The sequence below is a fragment of the Trifolium pratense genome, linkage group LG2 (genome assembly GCF_020283565.1).
Source record: "Trifolium pratense cultivar HEN17-A07 linkage group LG2, ARS_RC_1.1, whole genome shotgun sequence".
Taxonomy (NCBI): Eukaryota; Viridiplantae; Streptophyta; class Magnoliopsida; order Fabales; family Fabaceae; genus Trifolium; species Trifolium pratense.
The window spans coordinates 18,863,229-18,887,006 of record NC_060060.1 but is presented as its reverse complement, the minus strand read 5'-3'; the positions used below and the strand labels follow the sequence as shown (position 1 = coordinate 18,887,006).

At 34.3% G+C, this 23,778-nt stretch overlaps 3 protein-coding genes and 1 non-coding gene across 12 annotated transcripts in view; 3 read left to right on the top strand and 1 right to left on the bottom strand.

The window, feature by feature from the left end:
• The first annotated feature begins 3,473 nt into the window (after positions 1-3,473).
• On the top strand, positions 3,474-5,877 carry LOC123903829 (esterase CG5412-like). The gene is made up of 6 exons (XM_045953473.1): positions 3,474-3,720; positions 3,814-3,912; positions 4,005-4,046; positions 5,005-5,149; positions 5,249-5,350; positions 5,451-5,877. The coding sequence occupies exons 1-6, from the start codon at positions 3,505-3,507 to the stop codon at positions 5,534-5,536; spliced, it is 690 nt and encodes a 229-aa protein (XP_045809429.1). The 5' UTR covers positions 3,474-3,504; the 3' UTR covers positions 5,537-5,877.
• A 2,571-nt stretch (positions 5,878-8,448) lies between these two features.
• Positions 8,449-23,778, top strand: part of LOC123903830 (esterase OVCA2-like) — a 53,192-nt gene continuing 37,862 nt past the window's right edge. The window contains exons 1-6 of one of the 5 annotated variants that reach the window (XM_045953481.1): positions 8,449-8,675; positions 8,767-8,865; positions 9,130-9,171; positions 11,203-11,347; positions 11,518-11,575; positions 11,705-12,751. In XM_045953481.1, the coding sequence (XP_045809437.1) occupies positions 8,463-8,675; positions 8,767-8,865; positions 9,130-9,171; positions 11,203-11,347; positions 11,518-11,561 (543 nt within the window). In that variant the 5' untranslated portion in view covers positions 8,449-8,462 and the 3' untranslated portion in view covers positions 11,562-11,575; positions 11,705-12,751. Of the gene's footprint in view, positions 8,676-8,766; positions 8,866-9,129; positions 9,172-11,202; positions 11,348-11,473; positions 11,576-11,704; positions 12,752-23,778 lie in introns of those variants that run through there. The other 4 variants (XM_045953479.1, XM_045953477.1, XM_045953480.1 and 1 more) reach the window with 4 other exon arrangements.
• LOC123903826 lies at positions 13,178-22,738 on the top strand. 5 transcript variants are annotated; one of them, XM_045953470.1, is made up of 3 exons: positions 13,178-13,486; positions 13,560-13,851; positions 14,808-22,738. In XM_045953470.1, the coding sequence occupies exon 3, from the start codon at positions 14,852-14,854 to the stop codon at positions 20,159-20,161; it is 5,310 nt and encodes a 1,769-aa protein (XP_045809426.1). In that variant the 5' UTR covers positions 13,178-13,486; positions 13,560-13,851; positions 14,808-14,851; the 3' UTR covers positions 20,162-22,738. The 5 variants fall into 5 exon arrangements, 4 of the variants coding, with proteins under 4 accessions (XP_045809426.1, XP_045809424.1, XP_045809425.1 ...); XR_006808187.1 differs by having other exon boundaries at positions 13,178-22,023; positions 22,097-22,738; XM_045953468.1 differs by having other exon boundaries at positions 13,560-22,738.
• On the bottom strand, positions 15,230-15,336 carry LOC123911995. The gene has a single exon (XR_006810850.1). It is a non-coding gene; the product is annotated as a small nucleolar RNA R71 (small nucleolar RNA).

The following is a 23,778-nucleotide window of genomic DNA, read 5'->3' as shown; positions in this document are numbered from 1 at the left end:
CAATTTCAAACAATATTTTGGGTCGCCAATATTCACGAGCAAGACCATGAATGTGTATCCATGTTTGAGCGATGGTGTGCTGCACAATGTGAGGGTTGAAGTCAGCCGTCCAAGCAAAGGTTCGAATAAAATTGTGTGAATTTTGTAAAATTTGTATTCGTTATAAAGTTATTGACACGTGGTACATCATGCACCACTTGTCTAACTCTTTCATTTTAGCCAAAGCCCGAGTATTAACCTATTAATCCTTAATTCATGTATAAAAATATAACTCATTTATTTTAGAGTTTTCTTCTCCTTTAAGAGAAAAGCAGGCCAAACAATCTTTTCTAAAAGTTCTTAATAAAAAAAGCTTATATTTAACGTATAAAATTGAGAATTAAGGAACTTTGAAAGAAGGAGATATAATGAACTTTTTAAAGTATAGGGAGCTTATCGTGTTCCAGGCTACAAATTCCATCGGCAACATTTTGATGATTTATTTTATTCTATTATTTCACTTCTTTTTTTAATCTTTATTTGCTTTCTTCGTGAATCTATTTTTTTTTTCTTCTTTGAGATTTGGTGAATGTAAATTTTTTTTTGGTTACCATGATATTGGTACAAAGTTTTCATCGCCTTTAGGGATGACTGATCTCCGTTAGAAAACTTGTGAGGTATATAAGGTGAGTTATTCCCTTCCAATCAAAATTCTTTCATATGCATAAGCCAAGAATCGAACCCCCTGACCACATATTTATGGAGATTAAGATCCTTACCACTTAGACCAATTCATTAAATGCATTTTTTTTTCTTCTTCTTACGGAATTAGCATTTTTTTTTTCTTTTCAAACAAGCATATTTGTTAGTATTTATTTATTTATGCAGTTACAATGTTTTTCGATTTTATCATTTTTTTATTCAAAAAATATATTTATCATTTATTTAGGAAATGCCCGAGATCTTAGACTCTGGATACAACTTGTTGTGTAAAGAAGGTTTCTCAATTGTTATTTACACACCACAATACCTACTTATAGGCATTACACAAAGATATTTTCTCTCCCGACTCCTAGTGTTTCTTTTATACCCCTTGAATTTCCAATTTTGCCCTCGAAAAAACCTCGGTTTGTAGAAATCGAAGTTTTTTTTGCCTTGAAAACAAATTTCAGTTTCTAAAAACCGAAATTTACTTTGAATTTGCACTAGAAAAAATTCGATTTTTGCTAACCGAATTTTTCTGTAAGAGGAAAATTAAAAATATTCGGGATATAGAAGAATCACGGGGTGTCGGAAGAGAAAATATCTTACACAAATTCAGTACAATGGGCTAACAAACACAAGGCCCAAGACACAGATAAGGCCCAAAACTAACAAACTACTGACAATTTGTAAAAAAAAAAAACTACTATCATATACTACCTTCAAATATTTTAAAATTTTTATTTACGGAACACCAATAGTATTTTTACCCAACAAAATAAATAACAAATGAATATTATCCGTGTATGCGGATATCCTATATTAACATCTCTATTCTCTATTAGTATTCCCTCCTCTATCAATCGTATGATATCAATCTATCCCTATAAATTTGCAGAGATATTGCATGTAATATAGAGAGACATTATATTTTTTTTAAATGTAAGATCTTTTACTCACATTCATGCTTTAATAAAAGTAGCATTGCCAATAAAGAAATTTAAATGATTATCACTCCCAAAACCTAATTAAATAGATGAAGATGTTCAAAACTTTGTCAAACATGTTATTTGAGCACAAATTTAGCCAATATGTATTTGAAATCTTATACATACAATAGAGAATGAGGGTGCACGCAAATATAAAAGGAATATTATATTATTTAAAATTAAAGAAAAAAAGTGTATATTTGTCCGGTTTGTGTCTAAAAGTTGTGTTTATAAACCATTTTTGTTTGTCGATATATAAAACTTCAATACCGACAATCACATTAAACTATAGAACTTTTATATCTATCATCACGCTAAACTTAAATCATGAGTCTAATTTTCCTATTGTCAATTTTAATCTGCTCTGCTCTCACACCATATTAAATAAATTTGTATCTCACTTCAAAAGTCAGTCCAATAAATAAGATTAAGTATGGTTTCTTTGAGCTTAACTCAATTGTTTGGGACATTACATTATATATGTACTGGTTGAAGTTCGAACATCAGACATCCTACTTATTCATCTTAAGAGTGAAATTTCTATCTAATTTAAAAAAAATTAAGAATGACCAAACACCAAAAACATATACTCCCTCCGATCACTATTATAAGCAAATTAAATTTGACTTTTTTAGTACGTTGAAAAAGTAATGTATTTGGTTCATAATATGGACTATATACATCACTTTTCTAATGTACCCAAAAAGTAAAATTTACTTATAATAGTGACCAGAAAGAGCACTGTAATTAACTTTCTAAAAACATTAGCTACGTGAATCACGTGATACTTCAACTTCAATACAAGACCAATTTCCTTATTAGCCTCCAACTTTGATTCGAAGAAGTGACTTTCACTCTTGTAAATGGCCACATATGGACCAACATAGTGTGACATAGATATTTGGGTTTTTTAACTATTTGATACTGGGTTCGATCACCGACTGGTACATATGGAGAAACATTTGTTGAGAGAGGTCAATCCCCTAAACCTAAATGAATCTCAGTTACCTCGAGGAAATTATTCTCTACAGTTACGTGTGGATGATACTTTCGTTTAAAAAAAATGGCCACATGTGGAATTGAAATGAACACTGAATTCAACTACCTCATTTACATATACGATAAGAAGTTTATGTACTACCAGAGAAGAGTTTGTACAGACTGAGAAGTTAGTCTTCTAATAGTTGCCTCAAAGCAATGTTTGGCATTTAAATGTAAAAAGATTATTATACTAAGATTAGATAAGTTTGAATACCAAAAAAAAAAATTAGATAAGTTTACCCTTTTAATTCTATGCAAAAATATTTTTTAGAAAAAGAAACGCAAGGGAATCAATAAGAGATTTGCCATAATGTATTTTGGTTAAACATATTCATTTTCTTGACTCAACTTTATTTAGGATATTAATACAGTTGAAATATTTGCCATGTTTTGACTTTTAAAAATAAAAATAAAATATACTTTTTCCTGAATATTTTATAAGAAAAAATGCATTTGTTAGGTTCATTGTATATCTGATGTATCTGGTCTATATTATAAATAAAATGCACTAAATATACAATGAATCTAAAAAGTACTTTAGGTATACAATGAACCTAACAAATTCCGACCACAAATATAAGAAAAAATAAACTTTTTAGATTCATTGACATGCATCTGAACTATAATACAGAACAAATACATTTGTTATTTAATAAATCTAAAAAAAATACAATTTTACTTATATTTTTGGTTATAAAGTTTACTTGTGACGTGTCATGATTATGTTATGGTGGTAGGTAGAGTCAATAAAATAAAATCCAACACTGACTACTATGAAGCAAGTGACAACATCATGGAAAAACAAATCCAAAACAAACCCAGATTCCTCTGTCTCCATGGATTCAGGACCAGTGGACAAATCCTCAAAAAACAAGTCTTACGTTGGCCTGAATCTGTAAAACAAAAATTGGACCTCGTTTTCCTCGATGGTCAATTTCCAGCACAAGGAAAATCAGACGTTGAAGGCATTTTTGATCCTCCTTATTATGAATGGTTCCAAGCCAATCAGGTTATTAATATTAATACAATTAATCTTAATCTTCTTCATTTATTCATGTTGGTGATTAAATAATTGTATGGTATTTTATTTATTTGTGTGTAGGATTTCACTGAGTATAAGAACTTTGATGAATGCTTAGTATACATTGAAGATTATATGCTAAAAAATGGTCCTTTTGATGGTGTTCTTGGATTCTCTCAGGTATGTTTTTGATTATTTGGATGATGAAAAATGCAAATTTTTTTGTTTTGGTTTTTGGTTTTGATTTGTTATTATGAATTTATGTCACTCAGGGTGCATTTTTAGCGGCTGCAATGCCAGGAATGCAAGAACAGGTACTAATTAACAAAGAAACCCTATATCTTACTTTAATTTACTAGTACATTTTAGTGCATGTTAACCCATTGGGTTGACGTAGTGGTGGTGTTGGCTTAGACCTTTGGTGTCAGGTTCGATTACCCCGGTGTCAATTTTAGTGGTCTAGCCCATAGAGAGTTTTGCTCTGGTTTTAAATGGGTCTCCGCAAGTGAACAGTGGGATTGAACCCCTCAGATTAGTCGGTTCTTGGATCGGATATTGATTTTTTTTTTATTTTTTTTTTTTATAAAAAGTGCATGTTTGGACTTTGGATTCACTTTTTTGTGAAAGATATAAGGGTGTTCTAGAAATATGAAATTAACTTTGACATGTTTTACATGTTCTTGAGTAGAAATAATTTTGTGTCCAAAATAAATTCTAATCTAAAACTTGAATTTAAAACTACCTTTAAACATGAATATGATTATTAATCTATAATAACTATAGCCTATGTTTGGTTTGACGTCGGTGACAGATTTTCTTGCGTCCCAATGTAAACACACATTTTGTTTGGTTTGTGTACTGTAAATCCTAAACTTGAAATAATAGAAAGGAACTGCAGTTAGAGATATAAGCATAATAAGCCGAATTCTGTTACCAAACATCTTGTGTTTATTATTTGTGATTTCTGTATTTTTATCCTTTTGAACTAGGGTTGATGTTCTAACAAAATACATGTAGACGGCAGTCTACATGAATGCGAACACGCACATAAACTACATTCATTCAAAATCAATTTTCGTTACTGCAGAACCGAACACACACATACTCTTTTTGAATCAACAAGCTGACCATTTTTCCATCCGTTATCAGAAATTACAAAATACTCTTTTAGTAAAATAATGAATGATAAACTTATCTAAGATATTAATGTTAAGTTACAATTGATTTGAATGAACATTGAACTGATGATGATGATGATGATGATGATTTTAGGGACTAGCACTTCAAAAGATAAACAAGATCAAGTTCCTGATTCTGATATCAGGAGCCATGTTTGGTGGAATGAAGTATGGAACACCTAAACTAGCTTCCAATGCATTTTCAGAACCAATTAATTGTCCATCTCTTCACATTATAGGTAGTTTCAATAAACAATTTCTTCTAACTTTGTTTCAATCAATTATTATTTAGTGCACATTATACTTACCAATATACTTCATTCATATATGTGATTAAGGCGAGGCAGATTTTATGAAGCCAGAAAGCATTATTTTGCAAAAGGCTTTTGTTGATCCTGTTGTGATCAATCACCCAAAAGGGCATACAATACCAAGACTTGGTAAGTTATATAGCATTCCTTACTTCAATTGATGTTACTTGAACAATTTTTAATATTTGTTTTGTGTATGTAAAATTTATTTGGTGATTTTTTGTTCCAGATGAAAAGAGCCTTGCAACTATGCTTGGTTTTATTGACAAAATTCAAGGAATGCTATCAGATTCAGATGGTCACAGCAAGAATTGAATTTTCAAGTAGATTTTTTGTTCCCTTTCTATGAGACTATGAAACTTCATTTAATATATACAACAATTTTGTGGGAAAATGTCTTTAGTGTGTTATAGACTTATAGCTATTATTTATGTTGAATATATACATAGGGGGTCTAAGTCTCCCTGAATGATAGAGGAAACAATTAGAAATGGGAGAGTGAGATTGTTCATATTTCATAGTGAAATTTGTTGTTGCTATGGAAATAGTCCAACTTGAGAGCACCACCTAATTTTGATGTGTTTTGAGTCTTGACAAGCTATAAAGATGAATCTGATATAAGTAGCTATCATAAGATGTTAGCTACTTGTTAGTTAGTGATTGCAGTTGCAGTTAGTTGTTAATTTCCCGCATTTATCAAATTATTACATTGAGTTATGTTGTTTTCTTCTTCCTCTTCTTCTTTCTATAGTTTTTTATTCTCTCACATTGAGAGGAGTTTTCCACGTCAAAAATTGAGATGTCCTATTTATAGCTTATTTTGTCACAGTGGTGATAGTGAATCACAGAGAAATGTCATATAATTAAACTTTCTTTTTTACAACAAATAATTAAACTTGCTTTGGTACATTGTAAAAGTTGTATTGTATTGTTGTGTATCATATGAATACTTAAGGGATGTGATCCGAAGAGGTTAGTTGAGTTGTGGAACGAGTTCGACAACACTTCTCCTCCATAGGATGGGGGTAGTACCTGCAAATATTCTAACACATAAGTGAGTATAAGAATGAGTAAGAGTAGAGTAGAGTTAATGAGATAGAAATTGTGCCGGGGGGTGGGGGGGATTGGGGATTGATTTGGACAGACCAGTAACATATGTATTTCGTATTTGTGCCGGATCACGTGAGTCTTGGTTGCTTCTGACTGTTGGGGCCAAAGAATGATGAATACGGTACAAATTTAGAAGGTGCGAAGTCGTGGTCCTTAACCCAGTCAAGGACATAATGTATTAGATTTGTGTAAAATTTTACCTAAACAATCTATATATTACAAATTTTTAATTTAACGATAGATTTTGTAAAATTTATATTCGTTAAAATTTTATTAAGTGGTGTAACGTTATGTATCTTTTATATATGAACACACATCCAACGGTCCACAAATTTTGACAATCAATATAACTTCTTTTAATAGTAAACTCCAATATATAACTTCAATAAATGTTAGTCTTGGCAGCCGGATTGTGTTAATTAATTCGGTTCTAAACGCAATTCCTATTTTCTACTTATCCTTCATGAAGTTGCTGGCAGTGGTTACAAGGAAAATTATTAGAATCCAAAGAGAATTCTTGTGGGATGATGTTAAGGGAGGTAGGAAGATTAGTTGGGTGAGTTGGAAAGAGGTTTGTAAGCCTATAAGTCAAGGGGGACTAGGGGTGAGGGATGTTGGGAAGGTTAACCTAAGTCTCCTTATTAAATGATGGAGATGGAGGTTGCTTCAAAATGAAAATGCTTTGTGGAAAGAGGTTTTGGTTGCAAAATATTGAGTGCTCGGCTTAATACGTCCATAGTTGTGGTATTCTGAGTCGAGCCTCTTCGTGGTGGAGAGATATTTGCGGTATTGATTCAGGGGAATAGGGAAGTTGGTTTGCTCAAAATGTTAGCTGTAGAGTGGGAAATGGGAACTCAACAAGGTTTTGGAAGGACTGTTGGTTGGGAAATCTCCCTCTCTGTGTTCAGTTCCCGCCCTTTTCTCTATTTCTTTGCAACAAAATTTGATGGTAAGTAATATGTGGGTGGAGAGGGATGGTGTGCGCCGGTGGGAGTGGGGGTGGAGGCGGAGGTTGTTTGCGTGGGAAAAAGACATGTTTGGTGGTCTATTGGCAGTGCTTCCGGTGTTGGTGTTATCGAATGTCGAAGAAGATTGGCAGTGGGCTTTAGAAGATGGAGGGAGGTTTATGGCACGGTCGGTGTATTAGTTTCTTGGAAGTGTTTTTTCTCTGGTTTCGGCTTTTAGTGGGCAAGAGCTGCGTGTGTTTAATAATATTTGAAAAAGTCAAGAGAGGTTTTGCGTTGATTTACGGAGTGGATGATTTGAAATCGAGAAATGATGTTATTTTCTCTAACGGGGTGAAAGATCCGGGGAAGGTGGTAGATGATATAAAACTCTTATCTTGGCGGTGGGGTTTGAGTCGCCATAAGATCCCAATATGTTTGTCCTATGAATGGTGTCGGGATCCTGACTTTGTCTTCGGTTAATTTCCTGAATTTTAGACGCGGCAGTTGGAGAGGGTTGTGTGTCATCGGCAGTCCAGGCTCCTCTGGTGGCTGCCATCTGGTGTGTGTTTTGCTGCTGTTTTTTTGGCTTCTGATGTGTGTGTACCAGGTGCTCTTTGCTGCTGTTATTAGAGAACACACCTCATTGTCATTGTCTATTTTCATTTTATTCAAGGGCCCTCACATTTTTATTGCTATTTTTTTTCTTGTTTGAATATACTTAACTCAACAATCAACTACGTTACTATAAGTAGTTTTGGTGTTTGACTTTCATTTGATCCTAGATCCATCTCATAGCAACTATCATTTATGTTTTATAAATACTTTTTAATAAAATATTTGAGTATAATAATTCAAGTCAACCAATCGTTAGTTGATATAGTGGTGATCGACGTTGGATTTTATAGGGAGAACCATGATTCGATCCCCGCAACTACAATCAAGAGGGGAATAAAACCACTTAATACCAGATTAGGCGGTCCAGTGGACCAGATAGTGGTGAAAAAAAATTAATTGAAGTCAAACACCCATGAATTCAAGATAAACTTTTTTTTTTTACCGATGATAAAATAAATTTTACTAACTAAAATAATTGAATTTAAAGGGAAGATTGAGTATCTTAAATTATTTGAGTTAAATGAATTGAAAGTTTCACAAAAAAAAAAAAAAAAAAGATTGAAAACACAATGGAAAACCAGAAGAGACCAAGAATCCTCTGCCTCCATGGATACAGAACAAGTGGTCAAATCCTCAAGAAATCAATATTCTCACGTTGGCCTGAAACCGTAACACAAAAATTGGACCTTGTTTTTCTTGATGGTCAATGTCCAGCTCGGGGAAAATCACAAGTTGAAGGCATTTTCGATCCTCCTTATTATGAATGGTTCCAATCCAATGAGGTTATTATATTAATTAATACAAATAATCATATTAATCTTCTTCATTTATTTGTTGCGGTGCATAAATAAGATTTCATTTATTTGTGTGCAGGATTACACAGAGTATAGGAACTTTGAGGAATGCATAGAATACATTGAGGATTACATGCTAAAAAATGGTCCTTTTGATGGTGTTCTTGGATTCTCTCAGGTATGGTTTTGATTTATGAAGCACGGATAAAGACACTGACACTAGACACGACATAAACACTGATTCGTCGGCACCGATAGTAATTTTAAAAAATAACTTAATTCATTGTAATCATAAAGGTCGGTGTCTCAAAAAAAAGGTCGGTGTTGGTGTAAGACACTAATTCGAAGAGTTTGCATGCTTCATAAGTTTTGATTGTTTGATGCTGAAATATGCAGATATTTTTCTTTCGTTTTTGATTGATTAAGAATTAATGTCACTCAGGGAGCTATGTTGGCAGCTGTATTGCCAGGAATGCAAGCACAGGTACTAATTAGAAAAGCAACACCCTAACTTACTTTATTATTTACATTTTAGTGCATGTTTGGATTAATTGCTCTTTTGTGAAACATAAAGAGGATTATGGAGATATAAAATTAATTTTCACATGTTTCAAATGTTTTTAGTAGAATTGTTTTTGTCTTTGGAATTATCAGAGACGAGTTTGTTAATATGTTGTTAATAGGTAATTAAGAGTTAGTAAGATTAGTTATTTCCAACTCCTCTTGGTTCGAAAAAGTTATGAGAAACTTGGAATTGCCCCATATCTCGGATCCTGTCAATGTTGCCGTGCCATTCACTCACTATATTTGATAAGTCTTGTTGCTGCAGTGAGAACTTAGACTCTAAGATCATGCTCCTTTTCAACCATGACACATTCTACTGACTCGTGTGGCCTTGTATCACCCTTGACATTGCGTTTTGTAAATGTGTATTCACTCGTTGATCAACTTTTTCTCTCGTCTGCTCCGCTGGACAAGTTTTTTCTCACGCTTACTATGCGCGCGCGCGCGCACACATACACACACTTGTATCCGTGAGGTTGGAAGTCCTATTAGGTTCTGGTTGTTTTGTCGCCCGCTTCCAATCATCACTCTTGGTGTTACCACTATCCACATTTTCCTTTCCAGACCATGCTCAGCTAACCATGATCTTTTCTCCTTTAAGCAAAGACTCATGAAATCTTCAAATCGCTTTATCAGCTGAACTAAAGTTATCAAACCTGATAAAACCGAATCAGTTACTCGTATGTCTTCTATTATTTTTTGAGATGTAAGCATCACTCAACTCTCCTACATGTTGGAACGTGTCTTTCAAGTCCCTCACATCACAGGTGTATTGGGATGAATATTTTCTACACAAACAAAGAATACCATCTCTCTTCTGCTTGCTCTCTTTCTAATTTCGGCAGACTCCAATTATTTTTCTGTGTTTGGTGGTTTGCTAGCTCATTGTTTCCCTGGTTTGCCAATTGGGTGGCATGTTATCCACCATAATTGCTCTTTTTGGAGACCAACCTTTTCCAATGGCTCTCATTTCCCCTCCCTTTCTGATTTCAGAAGCGTCCATGCTCACTCTACGACACGTACCATCGTACTAGTTTGTCTGTTCTCATGTTCAAACTGTGTGAATTCTCTTTGTTGCTCCTTGTTAATGATAGCGAAATGAAGGACACGTCAGTTGCTTGTGAAACAAGTTAGTTTCCTTAACTAACTAATTTGTTAGGAGTTAGTTACATTGGTTTTTAGTTGATCATTAGTGTATCACATCATCTATACAAGGATGTTTTAATTTTGTTGTAAGTTTCAGATTTGTGATCAATACATTTTTAGCTTCACTTTTGCGCCTATCCTGAGCACAAGCTCTGTTGAGCTCATTTCTGCTCCTATTTTCTGTTTTGTGCATCAAGCTTATTTCCAGATTTCACACTTCTTGTACTCCATTGCACTGTCTTTTTCTGCCTTCTCAGATCAATCTCACACCTTTCACACCTACCTATGCATGATGTTTAGCATAGTTCTGATACTATGCATCCCCACAAGAGTATTTTCTCTTTTTGGTTCTGATGCATAGAACCAAGCTTAAACATTTTCTTTTTGAATCAATAAGTTGACCCTTCATCCCTATTCCCGAATGCACTTTTGGATTAACTTTTTGTGAGAGAGATAAAGGAGATTCTCGAAATATGAAATTAATTTTGACATGTTTCAGGTGTTCTTAAGTTGCAAATCACTCACAAGCACAAACATCTGACACGACACTAAAATGTTGACATGTCGATGTTGATAATATTTTTAAACTATGAAATAATTAAATGTAAAATCATGTACCAGTAGTACTGAGAAATTTTTGTGTCAGTGACATGCACGTGTCAGACATTAAACACATGTTCAATGCGAAATTTTTGTCCTTAGAAAAGATTATAACTTTTAACTGAGATTTGAAGTTTTTACTTTGAAACATGATTATTAATCTAAATTTGACTAGTGGTTGATGTTAAATTACAATTGATTTTAGAGAGTAGCACTTGAGAAGATAAGCAAGATCAAGTTCGTGATTCTCATATCAGGAGCCATATTTCGTGGGATGAAGTATGGAACACCTAAACTTGCTTTCCATGCATTTTCAAAACCAATTGATTGCCCCTCTCTTCACATTATAGGTAATTTCAAAAAACTAACTCTTCAATTTCTTTGTTCAGCAACTTTTCCTTTAGATTCTAAGAATTATATTTGAGGAAAAGTCATCAATATACTTACTTATACTTCATTCATATAATGTGATTAAGGTGAGAAGGATTTCTTGAAGCCAGAAAGCATTATTCTGCTAGAGGCTTTTGTCAACCCTGTTTTGATTCATCACCCAAAAGGACATGAAATCCCAAGACTTGGTAAGTTATATAGCACCCTTTACTTAATCAATAATTTTTTGCACTTTTAACAATGAATTTTTTTAGGGTGCATTTGAATATTTGTTATATCTATCCAAAATTTGTTAATTTGGTGCTTGTTTATTCCAGATGAAAAGAATCTTGGAACTATGCTTAGTTTTATTGACACAATTCAAGGGACGCCATCATATGGTCACTGCCGGCTATGAAACTTGAGATTTACTTTTACTACCGGTTACTCGCGCGCTCTACGCCTTTCCCATTTTACCCTTCTGCTACTTAAGTAGCGGACGTTATAAAGGTATGGTGTTTTTGGAGGGTGTCCGCTACCTAAATATCGGATGGGGGTATTTTGATAATTTCGTAGGGCATGCGAGGAAGACAGTAGGGTGGCAAAAGTAATTCTCATGAAACTTTAGCACTAATTGTAATACCTACATGGGTTAGTAGAGCAGTGAACTTTGTGTTTTATTTTTCATATGGGTAGAGAAAGCCCTATGTACTTGAAACAGTTAGAAATGAGAGAGTGAGATTGTTCATATTTCATAGTGAAATTTGTTGTTGCCTATGGAAATAGACGTCCAACTTGAGAGCACCACCTAATTTTGATGTGTTGAGTTTTGACTCTTGAGAAGCTAATGAGACAAGGCAGGGAAGACCTTAGGGCTTAAAGAGCACTTACAAAGGACATTTACCTCCCTCCAAAAATATCAATGGAGCTCGAATCATATAATACAAACTTTTAATTAATTAAAATGTTATTATTGAATAGTATAACGTTACTTATACTATTCAAAAGTGTTGGAACGATAAATTACCGACGAATTTTGAAGTTAGTAGAAGAGCTACGGAGTCACTTAACGACTGGTTGAAAGCGACAAATATGAGAACAACACACCGAAGTCCGGCTGTACATGAGACTGAACTACACTGGTGCAAACCCCAACCAGGAACACTTAAATGTAATGTCGACGCGGCGTGCTATGAGGAAGCTAACCAGTACTGCATTGGAGCTTGTTTGAGAGATGCAGAAGGCAAAGTCATACGTGCCTATATGAAGAAATTTGAAGGCAAACCGGAGGTTAAAGAAGCTGAAGCAGTAGCATTATTGGAAGCTCTCAATTGGCTACAACAGTACAACAGTGTGTTGGAGGAAAGGCTGGAAGCAATATGGAGTTTGGAGGCATTATTGATAAATGTAAAAGTTTTTATGTCATTTTCAAAACTTTACTGTCCAAAATTTATATTATTGGACGCATGTGTAAAATAACTTTATACCTGACCGTATATATAAATTAAATTCTAAAATTTTTTACTTTTAAATTGATAATAATAATTACAAAAATGCCTTCTTCAGCCAACTTCTCCCTCACCACCGAATGCAGAACACCGCACCTCCGACCCACCACCTCGTCTATGTAGTCGCAGACGCTGCCATTACAGAACGCTACCGCCTCTCACCACTGTAAATTGTGTTTTTAATCTCCTTCGAATTCCCCTTTCCATTTCAATTTTTGAATCTCCACTGTGTTGGTTTGTTATTGTTGTTTGCTAATGAATTTGGTTTTTTGATTTGATTTACCCATAACCCTACTGATAAACTCCAATTTAGTGTATTTTATGTAAATATTTTTTGTGTTAATTTAGAGTAATTATTTATTATTATATAAATAACTCACTTGATTTGCACTATATTATACAAAAGAGAAGAAAAGCTAAAAAAATGCAAATCTACTTTTTGAATCACTTAAAGATAAACATTATATATTTTATACTATTTATTATTATTATTATTATTATTATTATTATTATTATTATTATGTGAAAATGAAATTAAAACAATGTTACAGGTCCAAAAGAAATCAAACACGAAGGAATATTAAAGGAAAGTAACATGTGCCTTCTCAAGGGGTAATTAGAGTCAAAAGTGGTGATTAAAAGTGGAGTCTTAACAATAACAAAATTGATTTGTCTTCCTTCTCAGTAAGAGAGGCGGCAGCAACACAATGAAAAGGATGGCAAGTTGAAAAAGGTCTGACAAAGCTTAAAATCAAGTGGAGCTTAAAATCAAGTGGATTAGCGGTGATACAAGACTTAATATTGAAGATTTGCGAAGGCGGCTAAGCAATTGGAAGGCAAGGAGTATAAATAGAGCTCTTTGGTAAACACTGGGGGTATGCTTTCTTATGTTCTGTAACACAGCTGGGAGAGGAAAATTGGAAAAGCTTTGGATTGAAGATTAAAACTTTGGAGCAACATATTTTCTTCATTCTAGGGTTATTTCTTACTCTTAATTTCATGAATTCAACTTTTATGTTGGTGTTCTTTTTGATTATGGATAGCTAAATACTATTCTAGGGTTTATGGTGAATCTTGCAATTAAAATTCCTTTTGCTATGTCTTAGCTTATATGTTCTAGTTTCTAATTTAAATTTCGATATTTTGTTCAATTAATGTTATCCTATTGATTTTATCACATGATTAGGAATGATCAACCTATGAATGTTTACAATCAATTGATTGATCAGCGACCGTACTGCAGTTAATTGGTGGACCTATAGGATAAATGAGACTTAGATTATTGCATGACCAAACCTTAATCTTAGTCTTCCAATCATTCAACCTTTTTTTGCTTTATGCTTTTCTTAAATTTCAACTCTTTGCATGACCAAACAAAGGTTAATTTAGGAAAAAGAATATTAATCACGAATGACCAAACGGATTAATAGTTTTAGTAAAGGGATTGGTAATTGAATTAAAATAAAGGAATTCAAATGGAACTAGACATAGGGAACCGAATATTGCAAGTGAAACCATGACCCTAGACCTCTCTCTATTGGTTTACAACTTCACGTTTTTATTCTTGTTCTTATTCTTACTAGTCATTATTTTCTCTTTAGTTTTCATGACAATTCAACTACTCGTTAGTTTAAATAATAAATAATCTTAACTAGTTTGGTGTTTGTTAATTAATCCCTGTGGATACGATAATCTTTTATACTACTTCTGCGCTAGAGTACACTTGCTCTAAGTGTGTTTTTAACGCAACAAGTTTTTGGCGCCGTTGCCGGGGATTAATATAGCAATATTGGACGAAAGAGATTTTTATTACTTTAGACATTTTCTTTTTCTTTGTTCTTATTTTTTGTTTTTCTGTTGTTTTTATTTTAGTGTTATTATTACTCGTGCATGCTCACCCGCTCTAAGGAGCCTGTTTTGCTTTTTGATTCAGAAATTGAAAGAACTGCTCGTAGAAACAGAGCAAAGAGTAGAGCAATGGCTGAAATTCCTAGAAGAACGCTTCGGGACTACTTCACTCCCTCAACAAATATCACTACCAGCATAGTCAATCCACCTGTGCAAGCCAACAATTTTGAGCTGAAACCGGGGTTAATTCAAATGATCCAGAATTCAACATTTAGGGGCTCGCCAACTGAAGATCCGAATGCCCATCTTAAGAACTTTATAAGAGTGGCAGACTCGGTAAAATGCAATGGGGTCACACCTGAAGCCATTAGAATGCGACTATTTCCATGGTCATTGGCTGACAAAGCAACTACATGGCTAGATTCTATGCCTAATGATTCTATCACTACATGGGAGCAATTGTCACAAAAGTTTTTGAACAAATACTTTCCTCCGGGAAAGGCCGCCAAGATTCGGGCTGAAATCACAAACTTCTCTCAATATGAAGAAGAATCATTACATGAAGCATGGGAAAGACTTCAAGACAAGCTCCGAAGTTGCCCTCACCATGGATTCGAGAAGTGCCGAATACTTGAAATTTTGTACAATGGATTGTCAACTCAGAATCGGGGAATTATCGATTTAGCTTGTGGAGGTTCTATGCTAAATAAAGAGGCCGATGAAGTGTATAATTTAGTTGCAGAGATAACTGCTGACAGTGCTCAGTGGGCCACAAATGATAGACACTCAAAGAAGCCGGCTGGGATGTACAAAGTCAATGCTGAAACCAACTTTGACATAAAGCTAGATGCCATTTCTAAACAAATTGAGGCATTGAAGATGGAACAAGCGCAGCCAGCTCCCACATTCCACTCAATTGATGACAACACAGGAAACCCATGGGCCAGCCTAACTGAGGAAGCCAATTTTCTCGGCCATAAGAAAAGTGACCTGAGGCCCGGCATGCAAGATTCCTTGATCAGATACATGGAGAAGGTCGGACATCCATGCATGGGTGTATTGGCCAACTATATGAATAAAACTGATGAAAGACTTCAATCCATTGAAGACTTGATAAAAGCACAAGGTCAACGCGCTCCCGCAACCGAAGAGGCCAATTATATTCACAATTCCAACCGAAACCAAAATGATCCTTATTCAAACACATACAACCAAGGTTGGAGAAATCACCCCAATTTGTCATGGGGTGGACAACAGAAATGGCAAAATTCTAATTTCTATAAGCCACCACATGTTCAAATGCAAGAGGAAAAGAAGCTGGAAGCCAATGATGTCTTGGTCAAGTTTATGGAGCAGACAAATGAAAAATTTGGAACCATGGAAGGTCATATCTCAAGTATCCTTACCTTGTTATCACAAAGGACTCAAGGATCACTACCTACTCAAACCGAGCCTAATCCAAAGGAGAAGAATGAACATTGCAAGGCTGTCACACTTAGAAGCGGCAAAGAGCTAAATCAAGGAAACAACCAAGATAGGTGCGTGCCTGAGAAAAAAGAAGAAGCTCTTACTGAAGAGAGCACTTTTGAGGATCACAACAAAGCAAAAGAGAAAGATGAGCCAGTAAAGGTAAGTGTTCCTTTTCCTCAAAGACTTAGAAATAAACATCATGATAAACAATTTGCTAGGTTTCTTGAAATATTTAAGAAATTGCATATTAACATTCCTTTTGCTGAAGCTATTGCTCAAATGCCTAAATATGCTAAATTTTTAAAAGAAATTATTTCCAACAAAAAGAAGCTAGAAGGCTTTGAGACAGTTGAACTTACTGAGGAATGTTCTGCTATAGTTTTGAAAAAATTACCACCTAAGCTTAAGGATCCCGGTAGTTTTAATATCCCTTGTACAATTGGTAACTCTCATTTTGATAAGGCATTGTGTGATCTAGGGGCAAGTATAAATTTAATGCCTTTGTCTGTGTTTAGAAAACTTGGCTTGCAGGAACCAACACCTACAAACATCTCTTTACAATTAGCTGACAGATCCATAGCTCACCCTCGCGGGATAGTGGAAGATGTTTTGGTAAAAGTAGATAAATTTATTTTTCCTGCAGATTTTGTAGTGTTAGACATGGAAGAGGATGAGGACGTTCCAATAATTTTGGGACGACCCTTTTTAGCAACCGGAGATGCCATAATTGAAGTTAAAAAGGGGAAATTGACCTTGAAATTAGGAGAAGAAGAAGTTGTATTTCAAGTTTTTAATTCATTGAAAAATCCTTCTTCATTTGCTTCATGTAATTTTATTCAAACCATTGATATTAATGATATGATTACTTCTGACGTGTTTGATGACTTTAGGGAGCAAGATCCTCTAGAAAAAGTACTTACCGTGCAGGGCCTTGGTATGATAGAGGGTGGTGAAGAAGAAGAGTTTTTAAAGTTTTTGCAGGCTCACCACCCTCAAAAGAATTGGAGTAATCATAGATTTGAGGACTTGGAATTGGGAAATACTCCAAAGCCTAAACCGTCAATTGAAGAGGCACCTGAGCTTGAATTAAAGCCTCTTCCCTCGAACATGAAATATGTTTTTTTGAATCCCCCTTCCTCTTTGCCTGTGATAATTTCTGCAGATTTGACAGATACGATGGAGGAACAACTTTTAAGAGTATTGAGGGAAAACAAAGAGGCCTTTGGATGGTCAATTCATGATATAAAAGGCATTAGTCCCTCAATTTGCACTCATCGGATATACATGGAGGATGATTACCAACCTCGTGCACTACCACAACGCCGATTGAATCCTAACATGAAAGAGGTTGTAAAAAATGAAGTGATTAAGCTTCTTGATGCAGGTATTATCTATCCTATTTCAGATAGTAAATGGGTAAGTCCTGTACAATGTGTTCCTAAAAAGGGAGGTACTACTGTAATGGAAAATGATAAAAATCAATTGATTGCAGTTAGAAAAACTATTGGGTGGCGTATGTGTATTGACTTTAGAAAATTAAACGATGCCACCCGAAAAGATCATTTCCCCCTTCCTTTTATTGATCAAATGCTTGAGAGAGTGGCAGGGCATGAATATTATTGTTGTTTGGATGGTTATTCCGGTTATTTGCAAATACCAGTGGCTTTACAAGATCAAGAAAAAACCACTTTTACTTGCCCATATGGTACTTTTGCATATAAAAGAATGCCATTCGGTTTATGTAATGCCCCTGCCACTTTCCAAAGATGCATGATGGCTATTTTCTCTGATTTAATTGAAAAATGCATTGAGATATTTATGGATGATTTTACTGTATTTGGATCCTCTTATGAAAATTGTTTGCATAACTTGAATCTAGTGTTGCAGAAATGCAGGGAGACTAATTTAGTACTTAATTGGGAGAAGTGTCAGTTTATGGTGCAAGAATGCATTATTTTGGGACACAAAGTGTCCAATAAAGGCATCGAGGTGGATCCTGCAAAGGTTGAGGTAATTTCTAAATTACCACCTCCGAGTTCTGTTAAGGGGGTGCGTAGCTTTTTAGGCCATGTTGGCTTTTATAGGAGGTTTGTCAAAGATTTCTCAAAAATTTCAAAACCCATGACTAATCTCTTACTTAAAGAGGCTACTTTTAATTTTTCTGACAGTTGTTTGAAAGCTTTTAATTGTTTAAAAGAAAAATTAATTAGTGCCCCTATTGTTGTTGCCCCTGATTGGTCACTCCCCTTTGAGATCATGTGTGATGCAAGTGATAGCGCTGTAGGGGCAGTTTTGGGGCAAAGAAAGAATAAGGTATTTTACACTATTTACTATGCTAGTCGCACTCTTGATGATGCTCAAAGAAATTACACTACCACAGAAAAAGAGTTACTAGCGGTGGTTTTTGCATTTGATAAATTTCGTCATTACCTCATTCTTTCTAAAGTAATTGTTTACACTGACCATGCTGCTATTAGATATTTGCTTGGTAAACAGGATGCAAAGCCTAGGCTGATTCGGTGGATTTTGTTGTTACAAGAATTTGATTTAGAAATTAGAGATAAGAAAGGCTCGGAGAACTTTGTAGCTGACCACCTCTCACGGCTTGACCATACCGTGATGCAACCTTCAAATGACGGGGAGATCAAGGAGATGTTCCCTGATGAGAGGCTTTTAGCTATTTCAAACTATCCATGGTTTGCAGATATTGTTAACTACTTGGTCGGTAAGGCAGTCCCGCCCCACTTTTCATATCAGCAAAAGAATAAATTAATTTCTGATGCTAGGCAGTACTTATGGGATGATCCTTACCTATTTAAAGTATGTGGAGACCAGGTAATTAGGCGTTGTGTGCCTATGGAAGAGGTAACTTCTATCCTTGAGCATTGTCATTCTAAAGAGGCAGGTGGCCATTTTGGGCCAAATAGGACTGCATATAAAGTTTTGCAGTCTGGTTTTTATTGGCCTACTATTTTTAAAGATGCTCATGAGTTTGTTAAATCATGTGATAACTGCCAGAGAAGTGGTAATATTTCTAAGCGTCATGAGATGCCATTGAATAATATTTTGATTTGTGAACTTTTTGATGTTTGGGGTATTGATTTTATGGGTCCCTTTCCTAAATCATTTTCAAATCAATATATTCTTGTTGCTGTAGATTATGTGTCTAAGTGGGTGGAAGCTTCAGCCTTACCCACTAATGATGCTCGGGTTGTAGTGAAATTTTTAAAGAAAAATATTTTTACTCGTTTTGGCACTCCCCGAGCTATTATTAGTGACGGTGGCACTCATTTTTGCAATAAACAATTTGAATCACTCTTAAACAAATATGGTGTCACCCATAAGGTATCAACTCCATACCATCCACAAACTAGTGGACAAGTTGAAATTTCAAATAGAGAATTGAAAAGAATTTTAGAGAAGACTGTTAATGCATCTAGAAAAGATTGGTCTTTAAAATTGGATGATGCATTATGGGCATATAGGACTGCATTTAAAACTCCTATTGGAATGTCTCCTTACCGCCTTGTTTTTGGTAAATCATGTCATTTGCCTGTTGAATTAGAGCATAAAGCACTTTGGGCTTTAAAATTTCTTAACTTTGATGCTCAGCTTACAGGTGAAAACAGGTTGCTGCAGTTGGATGAATTGGATGAACTCCGTCTCGGAGCATATGAAAATGCAAAGTTATACAAAGAGCGCACTAAAAAGTGGCACGACAAGCGTATTCAGTTGCGTGAGTTTCAAATTGGTGACAAAGTATTAATCTATAACTCACGGCTGCGTCTTTTTCCTGGAAAGTTGCGCTCAAGATGGTTTGGACCTTACACTGTCACTCAAGTTTTTCCACATGGAGCACTTGAGGTCTCTAGAGAAGATGGAACCACTTTCAAAGTCAACGGACAGCGTGCAAAGCATTACGAGGAAGGGTTGCTCCAAGTGAGCTATGCCACTCTCCTCAGTGATTGAAAGCTTTTTTCAGGGAAGTTTTTTTGATACCCTCTCACACTTATTTATGTTAGTTTGTCCATTTACATACTTTTTTTTTTTTTCTTGCATTGAGGACCATGCTTATTGCTAGTGTGGGGGAGGTATTATTAGGTACTATATTTAGGTATTATTAGGTACTATATTTTGACAGTGCCTTTTATTAGTTTTGTTGATGGCATTTTTCTGGCTTGTTTTGATTAAAATTATGTTTAAAAATAGAGATCATGCCTTTGAGGGACCCTAAAAAAAAAAAAAAATTATTTGACAGACTGGTTCAATGTTATATTGGGGTTGTCTTTTGAAAGCTAATAATTAGCATAATGTGCTATGTGGACTATCTTTTTGTGAACCAAACTTCTATATGTGAGATTTGAGCCTTTATAAGGGGATTACTTGTTAAAGTATAAATTCTAACCCCTTCTTTTTGTGTGAGTGTGAGTGTGTTTCCCATTTTGTCACATTCTAGAACTTGTCTTGTGACCGTGCTAAAGCGAAAATTGATCTGCATCATGTGAAAAATGTTGGGGCATTTGTAGGTATTTTTTTCTGGCCTTTAATTTTATTGTTTTGAAATCATCCTTAGTTGCCCACTTTGAGCCTATTTATTATGCATTTCCTTGGTACCTTGATATGATTAAATATTTTTCTTTTTTTTTTGGTAACCACTTGGAATTGAAAATGGAGCAAACTATTGAAAATAAAAGAGAATTGTCATATATTTGAGATGTTCATGTATTTTGTTGAGCTGAAAATAAAAATTCCAAATTTGAGCTGCTCATGTGTACTCTATGTATAACTAGAAAAAAAATGGCTCTGGTGTTTGTAATGAAAAAAAAAAAAAAAAAAAAAAAAAAAAAGAGAAAAAAGGGATGATGATAGTAAAAGAAGAAAAGAAGTAGCTTGTGTGGATTATTGTGAATACTTCCTTCTAAAGAAAGAAAGAAAAAAAAAAAATTGCAAAATGAGAAATTAAGAAAAAAAGTTTTAGGACCACACTCTGTCTGAAAGAAAAAATGAAAGAAGTAATAGTTTTGGAGTTGAGCAAAATTGTGAAAATATATAGGAGCTCCATTTTTGTTTCAAAGGTTACTATTTGTTTCTTGTTTTCTTACCCCTTTGATTATCCATTTCTTCTTATATCCCACCTTACACAACTTAACCATGGCCCCGTTACAACCCGTAAGACCTCAACTTTTGCATGCATGTAGACTATTTAGTGGAGATATCGGTCAAATTACAAGCTTATGGTAATGTGCATTTTGTGGAAACTTGAGTGCTTATTTGCCTAGTCCCTAAACACTTTAGAGAGATTGTGAGAATGTCCTTGTTCATTTAAAGATAGTTTTCATGGACATTAAAAGTCTCTAATTGGGCAAATTTTTGACATCTCATATATCATATATTGTCTGTCATTGTTGATTATAATTTTTGGTCTCTCATTTGGCTATCTCTGTCTTCCTTTTTGAAAATGTAGTAAGCCAGGAAATTTGCTTGAGGACAAGCAAAGGTTAAGTGTGGGGGAGTTGATAAACTCCAATTTAGTGTATTTTATGTAAATATTTTTTGTGTTAATTTAGAGTAATTATTTATTATTATATAAATAACTCACTTGATTTGCACTATATTATACAAAAGAGAAGAAAAGCTAAAAAAATGCAAATCTACTTTTTGAATCACTTAAAGATAAACATTATATATTTTATACTATTTATTATTATTATTATTATTATTATTATTATTATTATTATTATGTGAAAATGAAATTAAAACAATGTTACAGGTCCAAAAGAAATCAAACACGAAGGAATATTAAAGGAAAGTAACATGTGCCTTCTCAAGGGGTAATTAGAGTCAAAAGTGGTGATTAAAAGTGGAGTCTTAACAATAACAAAATTGATTTGTCTTCCTTCTCAGTAAGAGAGGCGGCAGCAACACAATGAAAAGGATGGCAAGTTGAAAAAGGTCTGACAAAGCTTAAAATCAAGTGGAGCTTAAAATCAAGTGGATTAGCGGTGATACAAGACTTAATATTGAAGATTTGCGAAGGCGGCTAAGCAATTGGAAGGCAAGGAGTATAAATAGAGCTCTTTGGTAAACACTGGGGGTATGCTTTCTTATGTTCTGTAACACAGCTGGGAGAGGAAAATTGGAAAAGCTTTGGATTGAAGATTAAAACTTTGGAGCAACATATTTTCTTCATTCTAGGGTTATTTCTTACTCTTAATTTCATGAATTCAACTTTTATGTTGGTGTTCTTTTTGATTATGGATAGCTAAATACTATTCTAGGGTTTATGGTGAATCTTGCAATTAAAATTCCTTTTGCTATGTCTTAGCTTATATGTTCTAGTTTCTAATTTAAATTTCGATATTTTGTTCAATTAATGTTATCCTATTGATTTTATCACATGATTAGGAATGATCAACCTATGAATGTTTACAATCAATTGATTGATCAGCGACCGTACTGCAGTTAATTGGTGGACCTATAGGATAAATGAGACTTAGATTATTGCATGACCAAACCTTAATCTTAGTCTTCCAATCATTCAACCTTTTTTTGCTTTATGCTTTTCTTAAATTTCAACTCTTTGCATGACCAAACAAAGGTTAATTTAGGAAAAAGAATATTAATCACGAATGACCAAACGGATTAATAGTTTTAGTAAAGGGATTGGTAATTGAATTAAAATAAAGGAATTCAAATGGAACTAGACATAGGGAACCGAATATTGCAAGTGAAACCATGACCCTAGACCTCTCTCTATTGGTTTACAACTTCACGTTTTTATTCTTGTTCTTATTCTTACTAGTCATTATTTTCTCTTTAGTTTTCATGACAATTCAACTACTCGTTAGTTTAAATAATAAATAATCTTAACTAGTTTGGTGTTTGTTAATTAATCCCTGTGGATACGATAATCTTTTATACTACTTCTGCGCTAGAGTACACTTGCTCTAAGTGTGTTTTTAACGCAACACCTACCCTAATCAAACTTTGATTTTGTTTTTGAAACAGTGTTTAGGGGATGAAACTCTCTTCAATATATGTTGTTCAACTAGTATACGTACCCGTGCAATGCACGGGGCGACTATAGCTGATATGATTGAATAATGACATAGCTTTTTTAATATAATATTTAGACCTATGTTAATTACCCTAACAGAACCAATAAATATAATTGTTTATATATTTAAAACTTTAACTGAAAACCAAAAAACAACATTAGACAACAATACAAAGCATTGTTTAAATCAAAGGTCTAACTTAATAACATAATCAACTACAACACATTAGCCATGATAAGTTCATTTGACATAATACAATTACTGTTGTTGATCCATGACAACAACATTCAAGACTTGAGGTGGATCTGCTAAAGTGAAACGAAATCTTGAGGCAGCTTGTATGTTAGCAAGATTAAAATACAATTTTAGGTAACATAAGCAATTTAAACTTATAGCAAGAATATTAAAAAACAAACTATATTCTTACCAAGACGGTTCTCTGATTTGCATGATGTTGACTGATGTTCATCTCCCAAGACCTATCGGGTTCAACGCCTTCTTGTTGAATCATAATCATCTGGTATACAA